This window comes from Armigeres subalbatus, chromosome 1 (assembly GCF_024139115.2).
Source record: "Armigeres subalbatus isolate Guangzhou_Male chromosome 1, GZ_Asu_2, whole genome shotgun sequence".
NCBI classification, from domain to species: Eukaryota; Metazoa; Arthropoda; class Insecta; order Diptera; family Culicidae; genus Armigeres; species Armigeres subalbatus.
Window position 1 is genome coordinate 304851729 of NC_085139.1, and position 21261 is coordinate 304872989.

General features: G+C 45.0%; 1 protein-coding gene across 6 annotated transcripts in view; it reads left to right on the top strand.

The window, feature by feature from the left end:
* Positions 1 to 21261, top strand: part of LOC134207865 (integrin alpha-PS2) — a 248820-nt gene that overhangs the window by 14161 nt on the left and 213398 nt on the right. For 5 of the 6 annotated variants that reach the window (XM_062683826.1, XM_062683823.1, XM_062683828.1 and 2 more), the window contains exon 2: positions 1813 to 2504. In XM_062683826.1, the coding sequence (XP_062539810.1) occupies positions 2200 to 2504 (305 nt within the window). In that variant the 5' untranslated portion in view covers positions 1813 to 2199. The remainder of the gene's footprint in view (positions 1 to 1812; positions 2505 to 21261) is intronic. The other variant, XM_062683825.1, reaches the window with a different exon arrangement.

The following is a 21261-nucleotide window of genomic DNA, read 5'->3' on the forward strand; positions in this document are numbered from 1 at the left end:
TTTCGAAGTTTTTGGGAAAATGCGTCTCCTGTAAAATTTACTGTGACATGTAGGGTAAGACGGTATAATATGCCCCCCCTAAGCCAACTCCTTGATAATTTTTTACTTTTCAACGCAATTTATGCGAACTTTGTTTTATTTGGTAGTTCAGTGAGTCGCAAATGCATTGCCCGTGAGTAGTCATATAAAAATATAACAGATAATACGTGATAAAGCTTACTTGGAAAGTCGTGAAAAAATTGATTTTTAAAAGTGCCTGGGCAATACGCCCCACCTTAACCAAAGACGTTTCATAGCCCTTCATTAGTATTTTATCAATTCCATAATAAAAAGGTTACAAATCCTCATGCGCTTGACATTGAAAAACCAACATAAGTCCATTTAAGCAGGTTTGAATCACATTTCAATATTTTTCATACAATTTGGAAGCAAATGCTGCAGGCTCGCTGCGCTTGTGTCCAGTTGGTAAGGACATATCGTCCTGCCTACACTGGGGCGTTTTGGCCAGTGAAACATGTTTTCGAAAATCGTTACATTTTTGAAGATGGAAGCAATTTTTTATCATATTAACCACTGAGAAAAGTTATTTTGTTGCCCAACTGAGTGTTCCAGTGCAAGTTTTGCGGACAGTATGCTAGAGTCGCTCCAGAATGTTGAGCAAACAAACATGAAAAGTTACATCAAAACTGTAACTTTTTGTATTTTGCTATTATTTTCATTGTGTAATACAAAAATACTTCCACATTCACATAGTATGATGGGTTTACAAATACTTATAGGTATCAACTGATTTTGACCCTTAATTAGTTGTAGTTTTCTAGAAATCAAAGAGGGGCGTTTTGGCCAGGTGGGGCGCATTATACCGTCTTACCCTACCACTTTTGCTGGCACCGGTTCATTTATACCCTTGATTCTATTCATGTTTGATTCCAATTCCATGATTCTATTTCGATCTTTTTCAATTCAATTTCCAGTTGAATCTGGTTTGATTACAATAATATGCGAATTTGCTTATACCTAACTGAACTGTGATTTGTTTTCTTCGGATGTCACATGTATCGTTTTGTGTCCTGTTTTACGATCTCACATGTTTTCATATGCTTATAAACTATTTTTGTGCATCTTTGCTTCAAGTAAAAGTTCTTCAATATTGGAAGCATACCATTGACGAAATTAGTTTTCTGCATTTTGCTTTTTAATCGTCATTATGCCTTCATTATCAACACTAACGGCCAATGAGCCGCAGCCTTCTACTACTTGGCACTTCATTCACATGCAACACGTCGAGATTAATCACCACAGACCGAGGGTCACCATGGATGGTTACGACAACGGTTTTCGTTGATAAGCTTCCGATGATTTGACTCTCTCGTTCTCCTTTCACTGCCTTTCTCGTTTTACCATCCTTATCGGATCGGCCTGCCCTCGCTCGCTTGCTCCCGGCGGGTAGGGCAGGCATTGGTACCGGCGAACAGACGACAAAAGCAAAATCAGGAGAATCCTCCAAACACTTTCTTCCAACTAAACGCAACGCACAGATAACGCATCGCGTCAGAAGATGTTTGACAATCGCGTGCGTGCACACATCTTCTTGCCCAGCTGATCCCGTAAAGGCGTAAAACGATGCCTTCACACCTAAATTATTATTCGCTTTCATTACCTGGCGACCGAGAAGAAAAGTGACCCACCACAGATGACTCAGACCTTCATGAACCGAGGCGAAACATTTCCTTCGTGAGGATCGAACTGTGTTCCATTCGCGTGTGATATTTCAGTAACCAAGGTTGTGATTATTTCCGAATTATTTTTCAGAAGCGCCGAAGTTTGGTGAGGGAAAGTCGTGAAAAAATCGTGAAACGTACCTACAGGTTCTGCTGGCGAAACGAAAAGTGTAATGAAAACAACGAACCAGCCGCGGCGAGTGATTTCAAGCAAGCGTGAAATGGAAGTGCACAGTGCGTGAGGGAGCGGAAGCACCACCCAACGTGAGCCAAATAGTCGATCCTGACGACGAGTGTGATCGCGTCAATATTTGTTCGCGCGAGTCGAAGAAGAATAGAGCTCTGCAAGTTGTGTGTGATCGCTGCTGCTGGTGCTGCGATCGGTTTGGTTCTCGCGGTGCGACGACGAAGATCGTCGAGAATAATCAGCTGCGCGCTACTATACAGTGAGTGGACAGAAGGGGGGCGACAGACAAAAATGGCAACGATAAACGACCCTGGACCCGTTGCTGCTGGCGGCGGCAGAATAGTCATCAGCGGTGGAAGCAGTAGTTGTTGTTGCAGTAGTGGTAGATCGAACGAAGGCGGTAGTAAAGCCAGCAAAGTCAATGCCAAATCGCACCTGTTCCTGTCGGTGGCGCTAGCGGCGCTGGCCACGTGTCTTTTGGTGCCGCCGGTGCGGGGATTCAACGTGGACACCGTGAACTACGTCCTGCACGAGGGGACGCCCAATTCGATGTTTGGGTTCAGCGTGGTACTGCACCAGGAGCAACAGCGAAGCTGGTTAGTATTGGTTTGATTTTATTGCTTGTTTGTTTTGTTTTTTTTTCTCTGTGTGGAATTGTGTGGGAGATTGAGTCAGTAGCGATACAACATTCTAGGAATTTTATGTTGTGTGTAGAGACAACATTAACCAGAAGTGTCAGTAAAACACATTTTAAATATTTCTTTCTTTTTTGAATCAAATAATAAATTTATTTAATCCAAACGTAAATAATGGACAACAAAATTATGGTTCCGCTGCCGGATTGGTATAATCTGGAGAACAGAGTGTGACGGAGTTCTCATATCAGGAAACAAATGTAGTTAGATTCGTGCCCGTTAGAAGATCTTTTCTAGAATGACTTTTACATAACAACAATTAAGTACGCGTTCATTTTAAGGAGACATATCTCCTCTGTTCGCCTTAAACTGGGCAATATCTGATCTGCATTATATCGAGCAAATGCGTTCTTTTATAGAATACCGCATTCAATCAAGTAAGAACGGATCATGTTCACGCTGCGTTTAGCAAGCGATGTTTTCTCACTGGTGTTGTTCGAAATATAACAAGGCGTATAATAATTATGGTAATTATTTTGATTACGATTTAAAAATTTAAATGGACTCCGAGTCGTGTGTCGACAGGTATTCAAACGCATTCTGTTGCGGAGTGTGGGGTTGATTCCCGCCTCAGTTGAAAAAAAAAGACAGCGAAACAGTATATTCCGCGAAATGTCTTCCTGTGCAATGGTAGGGGAGACTGGGTAGACTTGATTTCCTTTCCTCATTTCCGATATATAACAGCCAAAAATGAATGAATTTACGCGGTTTTAACCCAGACTATGTGAGAAACGAACAATTTAGCTTTACTGATATTTATGTGCCAGTATGTAGATTAATGCTGACTGGATTCCGAATATAATCCTGACTGGATTCCGGATCGAATCACGACCGAAAATTCGACCGAAATATCGAATACTGATCGGTTTGCGGATCGAATGCTGACCGGATTCCTAATCGAATCCTGACTGACGAATCTTGACCGTATTCCGGATCGAATGTTGACTGGACTCCGAATTGATTCTTGACTGGATTCCGGATTGAATCTTGACCGTATTCCGGATAGAATTCTGACAATTCTGGGCCGAATCCTGACCGGTTTCCGGATAGAATCCTGACCGGATTGCGGATCGAAATCTTTCTGGATACCGGATCGAATCTTGATCGGATTCCGGATCGAGTTCTGACCTTTCCGGACCGAATCCTGGCTGGATTTCTGACCGGATTCTGGATTCAATCCTGATCGGATTGCGAATCGAATCTGACTGGATTCCGGATCGAATCCTGATCGGATTTCGGATCGAATCCTGACCATCTCGGATCGAATCCTGATTGGATTCCGTATCGAATCATGACCGGATTCCGGATGGAATCTTGACTGGTTTGCGAATCGAATCCTGATCGGATTCTTGATCGAATATTGACCGGATTTCGAATCGAATCCTGGACAGATTCCGTATCGAATTCTGACCGGATTCCGGATGAAATGCTGACCGGAATCCGGATCGAATTCTGACTAGATTCCGAATCGAATCCTGATCGGATTGCGGATCGAATCCTTCCTTTCTGGACCGGATCGAATCTTGATCGGATTTCGGATCAAGTTCTGACCTTTCCGGACCGAATCTTGACTGGATTTCTGACCGTAATCGGGATGGAAAAATATCGAATCATGACCGGATTCCGGATGGAATCTTGACTGGATTCCGGATCGAATTCTGACCAAATTCCGGATCGGATTCTGACCGGGTTCTGGATCGAATCCTTACCGGATTCCGAATCAAATGCTGACTGGATTCCGAATCGAATGCAGACCAGATTCCGGATCGAATTCTGATCGGATTTCGGATCGAATCCTGACCGGATTGCAGATCGAACCCTGACCAAATTCCGGATCGAATTCTGACCGGGTTCTGGATCGAATCCTGACCGGATTCCGAATCAAATGCTGACTGGATTCCGAATCGAATGCAGACCAGATTCCGGATCGAATTCTGACTGGATTCCGGATCTAATCCTGACCGCATTCCGATTCGAATCCTGATTTGATTCCGGATCAAATGCTGACCAGATTCCGAATCGAATTCTGACCGGATTCCGAATCAAATGCTGACTGGATTACGAATCGAATGCAGACCAGATTCCGGATCGAATTCTGATCGGATTTCGATTCGAATCCTAATTTGATCCCGGTTCGAATCCTGACCGGATTCCGGATCGATTTCTGACTGGATTTCGGATCGAATCCGGACCGGATTGCGAATCGAATTCTGACCAAATTCCGGATCGAATTCTGACCGGGTTCTGAATCGAATCCTGACCGGATTCCGAATCAAATGCTGACTGGATTCCGAATCGAATGCAGACCAGATTCCGGATCGAATTCTGACTGGATTCCGCATCGAATTCTGACCGGATTCTGAATCGAATCCTGACCGGATTGTGGATCGAATCCTTTCTGGATACCGGATCGAATCTTGATCGGATTTCGGATCGAGTTCTGACCTTTCCGGACCGAATCCTGACTGGATTTCTGACCGTAATCTGGATCGAAAAATATCGAATCATGACCGGATTCCGGATGGAATCTTGACTGGATTGCGAATCGAATCCTGATCGGATTCCTGATCGAATATTTACCGGACTTAGAATCAAATCCTGGACGGATTCCGTATCGAATTCTGACCGGATTCCGGATCAAATGCTGACCGGATTCCGGATCAAATTCTGATTGGATTCCGGATCAAATCCTGATTGGATTCCGGATAGAATCCTGACCGGATTCCGAATCAAATGCTGACTGGATTCCGAATGGAATGCAGACCAGATTCCGGATCGAATTCTGACTGGATTCCGAATCTAATCCTGACCGGATTCCGATTCGAATCCTAATTTGATTCCGGATCTAATGCTGACTAGATTCCGAATCAAATTCTGACCGGATTCCGAATTAAATGCTGACTGGATTCCGAATCGAATGCTGACCAGATTCCGGATCGAATTCTGATCGGATTTCGATTCGAATCCTAATTTGATCCCGTCCCGGTTCGAATCCTGACCGGATTCCGGATCGATTTCTGACTGGATTTCGGATCGAATCTGGACCGGATTGCGGATCGAATACTGGACAAATTCCAGATCGAATTCTGACCGGGTTCTGGATCGAATCCTGACCGGATTCCGAATCAAATGCTGACTGGATTCCGAATCGAATGCAGACCAGATTCCGGATCGAATTCTGATCGGATTCCGATTCAAATCCTAATTTGATCCCGGTTCGAATCCTGACCGGATTCCGGATCGATTTCTGACTGGATTTCGGATCGAATCCGGACCAAATTCCGGATCGAATTCTGACCAGGTTCTGGATCGAATCCTGACCAAATTCCGAAGCAAATGCTGACTGGATTCCGAATCGAATCCAGACCAGATTCCGGATTAAATGCTGATCGGATTCCGGATAGAATCCTGACCGGATTCCGAATCAAATGCTGACTGGATTCCGATTCGAATCCTAATTTGATTCCGGTTCGAATCTTGACCGGATTCCGGATCGATTTCTGACTGAATTCCGGATCGAATCATGATCGGATTGCGGATCGAACCCTGACCAAATTCCGGATCGAATTCTGACCGGATTCTGTATCGAATCCTGACCGGATTCCGAATCAAATGCTGACTGGATTCCGAATCGAATCCAGACCAGATTCCGGATCGAATTCTGACTGGATTCCGGGTCAAATGCTGACCGGATTCCGGATCAAATGCTGACCGGATTCCGGATCAAATCCTGATTGGATTCCGGATCAAATCCTGATTGGATTCCGGATAGAATCCTGACCGGATTCCGGATCGAATTCTGACTGGATTCCGAATCTAATCCTGACCGGATTCCGATTCGAATCCTAATTTGATTCCGGTTCGAATCTTGACCGGATTCCGGATCGATTTCTGACTGAATTCCGGATCGAATCCTGGCTAATTTCCGAATCGGATTCTGACCGGATTCTGAGACTGCGAATCGAATTCGAACCGGAATTCAGATCAAAAGCTGACTGGATTCCGGATCAAATCCTGATCAGATTCTGGATCGAATTCTGACCGGATTCCAGATTGAATCCTGACTAGGTTTCGAATCAAATTCTGATTGGATTCCAGATCAAATGCTGACCGCACTCCGGATCGAATTCTGACCGGATTCCAGACTGAATCCTGACCAGATTGCGAATCGACTTCTGGTCAAATTCAAATTCCTGATCAAAGCCTGAATCCTGACCATCTCGGATTGAATCCTGATTGGATTCCGTATCGAATTTTGACCAGACATCGGAATCTTGGAATCTTGACCGAATGTTGAATCGAATCCTGGCCAGATTCCGTATCGTATTCTGACCGGATTCCAGATCCAATGTTGTGAGGATTTCGGATCGAATCCGGATTGGATTCCTGATTAGGTCCGGAATCCGATCAGGATTCGATCCGGAATCTGATCAGCATTTGATCAGAAATACGATCAGAAGTCGATTCGAAATCTGATCTGGATTCGATCCGGAATTCGCCCAGAATTCCATGCGGAGTCCGGTCAAGATTCGGTCCGAATCCGGTCAGAATTCGATCCATAGTCCGGTCAGTACTTGATCAGGAATCCGATCAGAATTTGGTTCGAAATCTGGTCAGGATTCAATCCGGAATCCAGTCAGGATTCGATCCGGAATCCAGTCAAAATTCGATCCGGGTCTGATCAGAATTTGACTCGGAATTCGGTAAGGATTTGATCCGGAATCCGATTAATTTTTGATCTGCATTCCGTTTCGAATACGATTCGCAGTCTCAGAATCCGGTCAGTATTCGATTCGGAATCCCATCAAGATTCGATCCGGAATCCGGTCAGGCTTCGATCCGGAATCCGGTCGGTATTTGATCCTGTATCCAGTCAGAATGTGATACAGAATCTGGCCAGGATACGATTCGAAATCCGGGCAGGATTGGATCCGGAATGGTCAGGATTCGATCCGGAATCCGGATTCGACCAGAGATCTGGTGAGGATCCGATCCGGAATGCGTTCAGAATTCAATCCGGAATTCGGTCAATATTCGATCCAGAGTCCGGTCAGATTTATATTTGGAATGAGGTCAGGATTAGGTCTGGAATCCGGTCAGAATTCTATTCGGTCAGGATTCGATTCGGAATCTGGTCAGGATTCGAATCGGAATACAGTCAGCCTATGATTCGGAATCCGGTCAGAATTCGATTCGGAATCTGGTCAGGATTCGATCCGGAATCTAATCGGTCAGATTTGAATTCCGGTCCGAATCCGATTCGCCATCTTGGCAGGATTTGATACGGAGTCCGGTCAGGATTCAATCCGGAATCCAGTCAGGATCAATCCGAAATACAATCTGGATTTGATCCGGGATCCGCACGGTCAGCATTTGATCCGAATTCGATTCGCAATCTTGGACCCGGTCACCAGCTAGGATTCGATCCAAAATCCATTCAGGATTTGATCCGCAATCCGATCAAGATTGATCCGAAATCCTGTCAGCATTTGATCCGGAATCTGGTCAGAATTCGATACGGAATCCAGTCAAGATTATATCCGGAATCCGGTCATGGTTCGATATGGAATCCAATTAGGATTCGATCTGAAATTCCGTCAGGATCTGATCCGGAATCCGGTCAGGATTCGATTCTGAATCCGGTCAGGATTCAATCCTCATTCCGATCAGAAATCCAGTCAGGATTCAGTCCGGAAAGGTCAGAATTCGATCCGAAATCCGATCAAGATTCGATCCGGTATCCAGTCAGGAATCGATTCGGAAATCAGTCAGCATTTGGTCAGGAATCCAGTCAGAATTCGATTCGGAATCTAGTCAGGATTCTATCCGCAATCCGGTCAGGATTCGTGCCGGAAATTGGTTTCCGGATCAGACTCTGGTCCGGTCAAGATTAAATCCGGATCGAATCCGGTTTCCGTATCGAATCTTGATTGTATTCCGTATTGAATCCTTACCGAATTTCGGGTCGAATCCCCCCATCTCGGATTGAATCCAAACGAATTTTGACCAGACTTCGGATGGAATCTTGACTGGATTCCGAATCGAATCGAATCCTGGTTGGTTTCCGCATCGAATCCTTACCGGATTCCAAGATTGCGAATTGAATTCGGATTAAATGCTGTTTGGATTCCGGATAAAATCCTTACCGGATCAAATCCAGATTGTATTCCGGATTGAATCCTGACTGGATTCTGGATTGTATCCTGACCGGATTCCGGATAGAATACTGACCGGCCTCCGGATCGAATCCTGACTAGATTCCGAATCGAATTCTGCCCGGATTCCGTATCAAATGCTGACCAGATTTCGGATCGAATTCTGATTGAATTTCGGATTGAATCCAGACCGAATTCCGGACTGAATCCTTACCTGATTTTGAATCGAATTCTGATCGGATTCCTGATCAAATGCTGATTGTATTGTGGATCGAATAATGATAGGATTCCGTAACGAATCTTGACCGTTCGGGATCAAATCCTAACCGGATTCCGGATCGAATCCTGACTGGATTTCGGGTCGAATCCTGATCGGATTCCGGATCGAATCTTGACCGGATTCCGGATCGATTTCTGACTGGATTCCGAATCGAATCCTGACCGGATTCCGGATCGAATGCTGCCCGGATTTCGAATCGAATCCTGGTCAGATTCCGTATCGAATTCTGACTGGATTACGAATCAAATGCCGACTGGATTCCGGATCGAATCCTGATCAGATTCCGAATTGAATTCTGACCGGATTCCATATCAAATGCTGATTGGATGTGAATCGAATGCTGACCTGGTTCCGGATCGAATCCTGACTGAATTCCGAAACGAATTCTGGCCGCATTGTGGATCGAATACTGATTGGATTCCGAATTGAATGCTGACCGGATTGCGGATCGAATCCTGAACGGATTCCGGATCGAACCATGACTGGATGCCGGATCTAATTCTGACCGGATTCCAGATTGAACCCTGACGAAATTTCGGATCGAATTCTGACCCGATTCCGGATCTCCTTGAAAAAGCAGAAGGATTTTTTCACGGATATTCGGAAGAATTATTTAATTCATTAGATCTCTGATTTATTTTTGGCAAATCCCCCTGTCCATTGTCATAACTTTTGTCTTATAATGTACCACCACTCAGTAATAAAACTATTTTTGTGCCATTTCCCCATAAAAAAAGAAAAATTAAGTGCATCGCATCCATCACCCGAAAACGAAATAAATTAACTGCAAAATACTTCCGACGCAACCCGAAGAGACGAATGCAGTCCCTTTCCACTTCACATAGCTTCATACACCCCGAAAGTTGATTTACTGTCCCATTATTGTTGCCCAGGTTTATTGGTTTATTTACGGGGAAGTTTACACTGTTATCCCATTTGGCTCGGGTGCGCCGGGTTCCGTAATGCGAACCCGACTTAATTCGAAGGCGTTTGACGTACTTTCCTACCGCTCCTCATCCATTACTGCGCCGCTGCTGGCTGTTCCTTCCATTGACGGACGACTGCTGTTCGTTCGAGTCAATTTCGCATGGATGCTATTTTTGGCATGCGCTTCTTTTGCCTGCATCCATCTGATGCCTTCCTTCCCGAAAATCTCCGGTGCTTTCCGCATCCATCGTATACCATCAGTACTGAATGCGTGATAAACCCGACCCGGAGGAAAAACATGTGTTCAAGATTCATAACCGGGTAGGCTGCATGAGAGCATGAGTTTGAGTAGGCTTTGTCTTGCTTTTTGAATGAACGAACTCCCTCGGAAAGGACCGGCCTACTTCGCATTTTGTTTGCGTTCGCAATTGAAAGTTTGAAAAATGTTGCCATTAATTTCCGAGCTTATTGTTTGTTTGATTTTACACAATAACCCATCGGACGGGACCAAGGAGTGCGAACGGTACTCGACCAAATGTTCTCCCTCGAATTTTCTTCGACTGATGAAGGGGAAATTGTGCAATTGCAGCGTCGCCTCCGCCGTCGCTTGTCCTCAAGACGTACGTACTTGAGCAGCTGCTGTCATTGAGCGGTTTTAAGCGGAGGAATCAATACACACGAAATGGGATGTTTATTGGTGAGCCCCTGGGTACGTGCACGCGGCGAAGTGATACTCCGACCGTGCATCAGCAGCGCAACGTCTGGTGCTGAAGTGGAGCAAGAATGCACTGGAATTATGGCGTGCTCGTCATCCGTTGCTGGGTGCACCGCGCATGCACATTAATATTGATAGTTTTAATACGATCTACACTCGTTGGTGGCCCAGATCTAGGCCAAACCACAAGCGATCGCTATGGATCGATCGCAGTACACTTGCGCTCCCGAGTGTGTGCAGTACTGGAACATGTTTCCATATTTTCGGCAACACTGCCTCTGCTGACCGAATTGTCATTTTCAATTAGCGATGCTAATTATTTGAAAAATTCCGAACTTTTCGAGTCCATAAAATCTGCATACGGACAAAGCTTCGATCCCGAAATCATCTCGCCATCTGTTAGCCAGATGATTGGCACCTCGGGCGGGAAAAAGCTGACAAACAGTTTTACGATCGGATCTTGGGAGCCTTTTTAGCAGCAGCAGCAGCAGCGGCGTAAAAGCCAGCCATAAATCTTTAGCATTGCCCTTCGGAATCTGCATATATTAAATGTGGATAAGTATGGCGAAGGAAGGGTGCCATGCAGTTTGTTGCTCTGTTAGACGCCTTCTGCTCCTCCTTCGCATTATTGCGCGTGAACAGGATCGTCGCAGCAGTGGTGCCATGTTACGGTGGCGATAGAGAAAAACGATATTTGAGTTACAATATAAAGATTGTCGTCTTTTTTCTGTTGTCCGAAAAATGTTGGGTACACAACGATAGAATTGTCAAATCGTATGGGTTTTTCCTCCATTGTCATTTAGCACAGCAACGACAGCGATAATCTTTATCTTGTAATTAAAATATCTATTCGAAATACCCGTAATTTGAACGAGATGGTCAATATTTGTTTAAACATGTCCAATGGATCAATTTAAACGTGAACTGGGTTTCAAAATCAGCCGTGAGTTCGAAAGAATTTTATGTGAAAACTCGAAAAATATACCATGAAAAATTGAAAGAATTTCTCGTGGAAAAACGGATGATAAGAAAAGATTCTCTATCGGTCATGCAATTAGTATTTTACCCGTTTATATTTTATCCGAAACCCTAATGAAAAAAATGAATGCTTTGTTAAAATTTTACCACTTCTGGTTTTGCACAAACTAAATTCAAAAGTACCAGATGTTGGGTCAGAATCAGTCGAATGTTAAGCAAAAACTCACCGGATTCCGATTGAAATCCTGACTGGATCCCGAATGGAATCCTAACCGAATTCCGAATGGAATCCCAACTGGATTCCGAATGGAATCCCAACTGAATTCCGAATGGAATTCAGACTCATAAAAGATTCCTAATAAATGAAATCCTGACCGGGTTCCAGATGGAAACCTAACCGGATTCCGAATGAAATCCTGACGGGATTCTGAATTAAATCCTGACTGGATTCCATATGAAATCCTGACTGGATTCCGAATTAAATCCTGACTGGATTCCGGATGAAATCCTGACTGAATTCCGAATGGAATCCTAACCGAATTCCGAATAGAAGCCCAACCGGATTCCGAATGGATTCCCAACCGGATTCCGAATAGATCCCAGACCGGATTCCCAATAAATGAAATCCTGGCAAGATTCCATATGGAATCCTAACCGGATTCCAAATGAAATCCTGACTGGATTCCGAATGGAATCCTAATCGAATTCCGAATATAAATCCGGATTCCGAATGGAATCCCAACCGGATTCCGAATGGAATCCCAACCGGATTCCGAACTCTGACCGGATTCTCAATAAATGAAATCCTGACAAGATTCCATATGGAATCCTAACCGGATTCCAAATGAAATTCTGACGGGATTCTGAATGAAATCCTGACTGGATTCCGAATGGAATCCTAACCGAATTTTGAATGAAATCCTGACAGCATTTTGAATGCAATCCTGACTGGATTCCGAATGAAATGCTGACTGGACTCCGAATGAAATCCTGACTGGATTCCGAATGGAATTCTAACCGAATTCTGAATGGATTCCCCACCGGATTCCGAATGGAATCCCTACCGGATTCCGAATGGAACCCAGACCGGATTCCTAATAAATGAAATCCTGACCGGATTCTGGATGGAATTCTTACCGGATTCCAGATGGAATCCTAACCGGATTTTGAATGAAATCCTGACTGGATTCTGAATGAAATCTTGACAGGATTCCGAATGAAATCCTGACTGGATTTAGAATGAAATCCTTACTGGATTCCGAATGGAATACTGACCGAATTCCGAAAGGAATCACAACAGGATTCCGAATGGAACCCAGACCGGATTCCTAATAAATGAAATCCTGACCGGATTCCGGATGGAATCCTGACTGGATTCCATATGAAATCCTGACTGGATTCCGAATGGAATCCTTACTGGATTCCGAATGAAATCTTGACTGGATTCCGAATGAATTCCAAATGAATTCCTGACTGGATTCCGAATGAAATCCTGACTGGATTCCGAATGGAATCCCAACCGGATTCCGAATGGAATCCCAACCGGATTCCGAATGTAGCCCAGACCGGATTCCTAATAAATGAAATCCTGACCGGATTCCGGATGGAATCCTAACCGGGTTCCGGATGGAATCCTAACTGGTTTCCGAATGAAATCCTGAGCGGATTCCGAATGAAATCCTTACTAGATTCCAAATGAAATCCTGACTAGATCCTGAAAAGAATCCTGATTGGATTCCGAATGAAATCCCAACCGGATTCCGAATGGAATCCCAACCGGATTCCGAATGGATCCCAGACCGGATTCCCAATAAATGAAATCCTGACAAGATTCCAGATGGAATCCTAACCGGATTCCAAATGAAATCCTGACTGGATTCCGAATGGAATCCTAATCGAATTCCGAATAGAAATCCAGATTCCGAATGGAATCCCAACCGGATTCTGAATGGAATCCCAACCGGATTCCGAACCCTGACCGGATTCTCAATAAATGAAATCCTGACAAGATTCCATATGGAATCCTAACCGGATTCCAAATGAAATTCTGACGGGATTCTGAATGAAATCCTGACTGGATTCCGAATGGAACCCAGACCGGATTCCTAATAAATGAAATCCTTACCGGATTCCGGATGGAATCCTAATCGGATTTTGAATGAAATCCTGACGGCATTTTGAATGAAATCCTAACTAGATTCCGAATGAAATCCTTACTAGATCCCGAATGAAATCCTGACTGAATTCCGAATGGAATTCTAACCGAATTCTGAATGGATTCCCCACCGGATTCCGAATGGAATCCCAATCGGATTCCGAATAGAACCCAGACCGGATTCCTAATAAATGAAATCCTGACCGGATTCTGGATGGAATCCTAACCGGATTTTGAATGAAATCCTGACTGGATTCTGAATGAAATCTTGACAGGATTCCGAATGAAATCCTGACTGGTTTTTGAATGAAATCCTTACTGGATTCCGAATGGAATACTGACCGAATTCCGAAAGGAATCACAACAGGATTCCGAATGGAACCCAGACCGGATTCCTAATAAATGAAATCCTGACCGGATTCCGGATGGAATCCTGACTGGATTCCATATGAAATCCTGACTGGATTTCGAATGGAATCCTTACTGGATTCCGAATGAAACCCTGATTAGATTGCGGATGCGATCCTGACTGGATTCCGAATGAAATCCTGACTGGATTCCGAATGAATTCCAAATGAATTCCTGACTGGATTCCGAATGAAATCTTGACTGGGTTCCGAATGGAATCCCAACCGGATTCCGAATGGAATCCCAACCGGATTCCGAATGTAGCCCAGACCGGATTCCTAATAAATGAAATCTTCACCGGATTCCGGATGGAATCCTAACCGGGTTCCGGATGGAATCCTAACTGGTTTCCGAATGAAATCCTGAGCGGATTCCGAATGAAATCCTTACTAGATTCCAAATGAAATCCTGACTAGATCCCGAAAAGAATCCTGATTGGATTCCGAATGAAATCCCAACCGGATTTCGAATGGAATCCCAACCGGATTCTGAATAAAATTCCAACAGGTAGGAATCCCAGCCAGATTTGGAATAGAATCCCAACCGGATTCCGAATGAAATCCTGACCGGATTCCGAATGGAATCCTGACAGGATTCCGAATGAAATCCTGACCGGATTCCGAATGGAATCCTGACAGGATTCTGAAAGGAATCCCAACCGGATTCCGGAAGGAATCCCAACCGGATTCCGGAAGGAATCCTTACCGGATTCTGGAAGGAATTCCAACCGAATTCCGGAATTAATCGTCACCAGATTCACTTCCGGAATCCGGTGAGGATTCCTTCCGAAATCCAGTGAGGATTCCTTCCGGAATCCGGTGAAGATTCCTTCCGGAATCCGGTGAGGATTCCTTCCGGAATCCGGTGAGGATTCCTTCCGGAATCCGGTGAGGATTCCTTCCGGAATCTGGTGAGGATTCCTTCCGGAATCCGGTGAGGATTCCTTCCGGAATCCGGTGAGGATTCCTTCCGGAATCCGGTGAGGATTCCTTCCGGAATCCGGTGAGGATTCCTTCCGGAATCCGGTGAGGATTCCTTCCGGAATCCGGTGAGGATTCCTTCCGGAATCCGGTGAGGATTCCTTCCGGAATCCGGTGAGGATTCCTTCCGGAATCTGGTGAGGATTCCTTCCGAAATCCGGTGAGGATTCCTTCCGGAATCCGGTTAGGATTCCTTCCGGAATCCGGTTAGGATTCCATCCGGAATCCGGTTAGGATTCCATCCGGAATCCGGTTAGGATTCCATCCGGAATCCGGTTAGGATTCCATCCGGAATCCGGTTAGGATTCCATCCGGAATCCGGTTAGGATTCCATCCGGAATCCGGTTAGGATTCCATCCGGAATCCGGTTGGGATTCCATCCGGAATCCGGTTGGGATTCCATCCGGAATCCGGTTGGGATTCCATCCGGAATCCGGTTGGGATTCCATCCGGAATCCGGTTGGGATTCCATCCGGAATCCGGTTGGGATTCCATCCGGAATCCGGTTGGGATTCCATCCGGAATCCGGTTGGGATTCCATCCGGTTGGGATTCCATCCGGAATCCGGTTGGGATTCCATCCGGAATCCGGTTGGGATTCCATCCGGAATTCGGTTGGGATTCCATCCGGAATCCGGTTGGGATTCCATCCGGAATCCGGTTGGGATTCCATCCGGAATCCGGTTGGGATTCCATCCGGAATCCGGTTGGGATTCCATCCGGAATCCGGTTGGGATTCCATCCGGAATCCGGTTGGGATTCCATCCGGAATCCGGTTGGGATTCCATCCGGAATCCGGTTGGGATTCCATCCGGAATCCGGTTAGGATTCCATCCGGAATCCGGTTGGGATTCCATCCGGAATCCGGTTGGGATTCCATCCGGAATCCGGTTGGGATTCCATCCGGAATCCGGTTGGGATTCCATCCGGAATCCGGTTGGGATTCCATCCGGAATCCGGTTGGGATTCCATCCGGAATCCGGTTGGGATTCCATCCGGAATCCGGTTAGGATTCCATCCGGAATCGGGTTAGGATTCCATCCGGAATCCGGACAGGATTCCATCCGGAGTCCGGACAGGATTCCATCCGGAATCCGGACAGGATTCCATCCGGACAGGATTGCATCTGGAATCCGCTCAGGATTTCATCTGGAATCCGGTCAGGATTTCATCTGGAACCCGGTCGAAATTCCTTCATTAGTCCGATCGGGATTCCATCTGTAGTCTGGTTGGAATCCGGAATCCGGTTAGGATTCCATCCGGAATCCGGTTGGGATTCCATCCGGAATCCGGTTAGGATTCCATCCGGAATCCGGTTGGGATTCCATCCGGAATCCGGTTGGGATTCCATCCGGAATCCGGTTGGGATTCCATCCGGAATCCGGTTGGGATTCCATCCGGAATCCGGTTGGGATTCCATCCGGAATCCGGTTGGGATTCCATCCGGAATCCGGTTGGGATTCCATCCGGAATCCGGTTGGGATTCCATCCGGAATCCGGTTGGGATTCCATCCGGAATCCGGTTGGGATTCCATCCGGAATCCGGTTGGGATTCCATCCGGAATCCGGTTGGGATTCCATCCGGAATCCGGTTGGGATTCCATCCGGAATCCGGTTGGGATTCCATCCGGCATCCGGTTGGGATTCCATCCGGAATCCGGTTGGGATTCCATCCGGAATCCGGTTGGGATTCCATCCGGAATCCGGTTGGGATTCCGTCCGGAATCCGGTTGGGATTCCGTCCGGAATCCGGTTGGGATTCCGTCCGGAATCCGGTTGGGATTCCGTCCGGAATCCGGTTGGGATTCCGTCCGGAATCCGGTTGGGATTCCATCCGGAATCCGGTTGGGATTCCATCCGGAATCCGGTTGGGATTCCATCCGGAATCCGGTTGGGATTCCATCCGGAATCCGGTTGGGATTCCATCCGGAATCCGGTTGGGATTCCATCCGGAATCCGGTTGGGATTCCATCCGGAATCCGGTTGGGATTCCATCCGGAATCCGGTTGGGATTCCATCCGGAATCCGGTTAGGATTCCATCCGGAATCGGGTTAGGATTCCATCCGGAATCCGGACAGGATTCCATCCGGAGTCGGGACAGGATTCCATCCGGAGTCCGGACAGGATTCCATCCGGAGTCCGGACAGGATTCCATCCGGAGTCCGGACAGGATTCCATCCGGAGTCCGGACAGGATTCCATCCGGAGTCCGGACAGGATTCCATCCGGAGTCCGGACAGGATTCCATCCGGAGGCCGGACAGGATTATATCCGGAATCCGGACAGGATTCCATCCGGACAGGATTCCATCCGGACAGGATTGCATCTGGAATCCGCTCAGGATTCCATCCGGAATCTGGTCAGGATTTCATCTGGAACCCGGTCGAAATTCCTTCATTAGTCCGATCGGGATTCCATCTTGAGTCTGGTTGGGAATTTATTCAGGTTCCGGTAGGGTATCCATCGGGAATTCGGTTGGAATTCCATTCATAAACCGGTCGAGATTCGATTTTGAATCCGATCAGGATTCGGTCTGCATTTCATTTCGATCGGGATTTCATCCGGAATCCGCTTAGTATTTCATTTGGGATTCGGTCGGGATTTCATCCGGAATTAGGTCGGGATTTCATCCGGAATCTCGTCGGGATTCCATCCGGAATCCGGTCTGGATTCCATCCGGAATCCGGTCAGGATTCCATCCGGAATCCGGTCAGGATTCCATCCGTAATCCGGTCAGGATTCCATCCGGAATTTGATCAGGATTCAGTGGTCAAGATTTCATTCGGAATCGAGTTGGGATTCCATCCTTAACCTGGTCGGGATTCGGGAATTGGGTCTGGATTCCACCTCAAATCTGTTCAGGATTTCATCCGTCATTCGGTTGCAATTCTATCTGAAATCCGGTTAATATTTTATTCGATAGAATTCCTCTAAGTATTTTTAATAGCTATTTTCCGTTATTTGAAGAATTCACTTTGGAATTCTGAAGCATTCGGAATTCAAAAGATTTTCGCCTCTGAACTCGGTAGAAATCCTCTTCGGACTTCGGGAGAATTGTTTTTCGGTATTTGGATAATTTCCTCTTCGGAATTCGGATGAGATCCTCGTCAGAGTTCGGATGAATTCCTCTTCGGAAGAGTTTCCCTTCAAAATTCAGAACCACCTTTCGATGATAAATTTTTCAAATTTCGCTGAGAAATTGTTAAAATTTTATTGACAAATTTTTCGATTTTCTGTCAGAATTTTCGAATTTACGATTTGCTCGAATATCGGTTAGAATTTTTCCGAATTCTGTAGGAAATTCTTTGAATTTCGGTGAGTAAATCTCTAAAACACGTCGAAAAATTCTTCAAATGTCGAAGAGAAATTTTCCAATATACTGTGAGAAAATTTCCGATGCTCGGTGAGAAATTCTTCAAATTTCGTTGAAAATTTTCCGATTCATGACAAAGATCAATGACAAATTTTCGAAATTGTGGTTGAGAAGCTTTCCGAATTTCGGTGAGAATGTCTCCAAAATTCGGAGAGAAATTCGTCGAAGATTCGTGAGAATCTATCCATATTTCAGTGACATATTTTTTTCCGAATTTCAGTTGAAAATTCTCCGAATATTTTTTGATTTTTTTTTTACAAATTTTTCTAAGATTTTTTTTTGAATTTTGGTGAGAGATCCTTCAAATTCTGATGAGAATTCTTACCGAGTGTTTTTTTTTTTCGAACTTTGGTAGCAAGTTCTGCGTAGAGGCCTGAATAAGAGAAACGCGGATAGGTACGTGCCGCCAATCGAACCGTCAAAAAACAGCAGCCAATCGAGCAGGAGACCTGTCAAGCAGCCAAAATGTTGGCTCAAATACTGAAAACGGCCAAATACGATTTTAGGCCATTTTTAAATAAACAAAATTTAATGTATTTTACATTAGTTTGCAATAATATATGCAAGTCATTTATAGATTATGAAATGAAATTCCATTGTTTATTGGATTCTATTGTTATGTGATGTGGACACATAAAATAGCGGATTGTGAGATTTCATCTACATAAACCATTTCTTCCTATTCATGTGTTGTTCTTTGATGAAGAAGATTGAATGCAGTGTTGGCAGAGTTATATTTTCTATCCGCGTTTCTCTTATTCAGGCCTCTAGTTCTGCGTATTTCTTTGAGAAATTCAGCGATTTTCGGAGATAAATTTTTCAAAATTCCATTGAGAACTTTATTGAAGACCGCTGAGAAATTTTTCGTTTTTCGGTGAGAAACTTTCCGAATTTTCTTGAGAATATGTCCAAAATTCGCTGAGAATCTAATCGAAGATCGAATTAGACGATCTTTGTATGTCTGTGAGATACTTTCCACATTTTGGAGAGAATTCGGTGAATAATTCTCCAAATTTCGGTGAGAAATACTTAAAGCTTCGGTGAGAATTTCTCCCAAATTCAGTGAGAAATTCGTTTTTTTGAAATTCGGTTAGTTTTTCTCAAAATATTTTTGAGAATTTCTTCGAGTTCTTGTGATAAATTCTCATAGCTTCGGCGAGTAATTCTAAAAAAATCGGCGAATTTCGGTGAAAAATTGACAGAATTCTACAGTTCTTGGGTACTTATTCAAAAGGACGTATGTGATTTTGCAAGCAAAGGTTCCTACGTCGATTTGTCCAATCTGATGGCACTCTAACGCAAGTCACGCCCTACCTGGCTGTGACGATGGTTTATGCAGAATTGCTATCAGGTTGGAGAAATCAACTTTTGAATCTTTGTTTACAAAATCACATACGTTCTTTTGAATAAGTACCCGAGAATTGATCTAGTTTTCGATGGAATGTGTTTCGTGTCGGATGCGAATCCGGTTGTTTATTTCAGTTTAGGCCGATTGGAATATAAATCAATCAGTGCGCGATTAATCGTGTTTCGAGTGCACGTTTGCTCGTGAATGATCGCGCGATCAGCAAAATGCTTAATAGTTCTGCTTTGTGCGGGTGAGTAAATTACTTTGACATAACTTCGTACAACATAATTATTTAGTCGCTTACCAAGGCGACTTCCTTTGGATTACCTTCTCATCTAATCAACTATCCTCTTCCCGTGGCGCTCACGGAGATGCAAAGGATTCCTCGGTATTTTGTAGCAAAGGGTGTCGAACTAATTTTCATCTCCGAATCTTAAATTCGACTGCAAGGACGTGGCCGGCATCGTTATTGATCATGAATTAATGAAACTCTAACGCATGTACACTAGTGAGAATAGTTTTCTATGATTTGTTCGAAACATTTCTGATCCACTGTTTTTGAAGATCTCGTTTGATTTTCGTCTGGATGTTTGTTGGCGCCCAAATCGCATGATCGAATGAATATAATCACCATGCGAAGTATAAAGAAACTCAAGCATCTGGCACCACTGCTTGTGCACTGTCGCGTCCGCCAACGAATCTCCATACAGTCATCGGTTCATTCATAAAATTAAACTATCAGTTTCCAAACAAAAATTCGTTCGGCTTACACCCGCGCGTCAAAACAGGTCGGAAAGCCTACGCACCAATCAATCCATTCCGCATCGGAGTTTGTCGTGGCACCGCGGATGGTGAACGGCTCCTCCGCAAAATTAGCGATCGCCGCCGCATACTTAGTTGCTGCAGCCGCCGGTTGTGTTTCGATTTACATATTCGGCGACGGCAAACTGTTGACTCCTACGTATGAACAACGCCGGTCGCGGTGTATGCAATTGCAGCAAGCAATGATCGCTCTCATAGTCGGTTCGGAATATTTTATGACCACCGGGCGCCCAGCAGCTGGCCGGACAATAACGAAGTGACTTTTTCGATTGTTTACAAACGTAGCGCCAATGTGGTCCAATGTAAATCATCAGATTAGTGCAAAGCTTATGGAACGAGATCAACGGCGAGATGCGAATTGGTAATTAGTTGTGTTGAACAAACTGACACCCGATGCGATCTTGATGGCAGCGTGCTCGGCGATGAGCTACACGATCGTAAACAATGAATAAACAAAACACTCAACAACACGAGATGATTGTAACCGCAAATAAACCGTCTCTTGGCATAGATCTTCA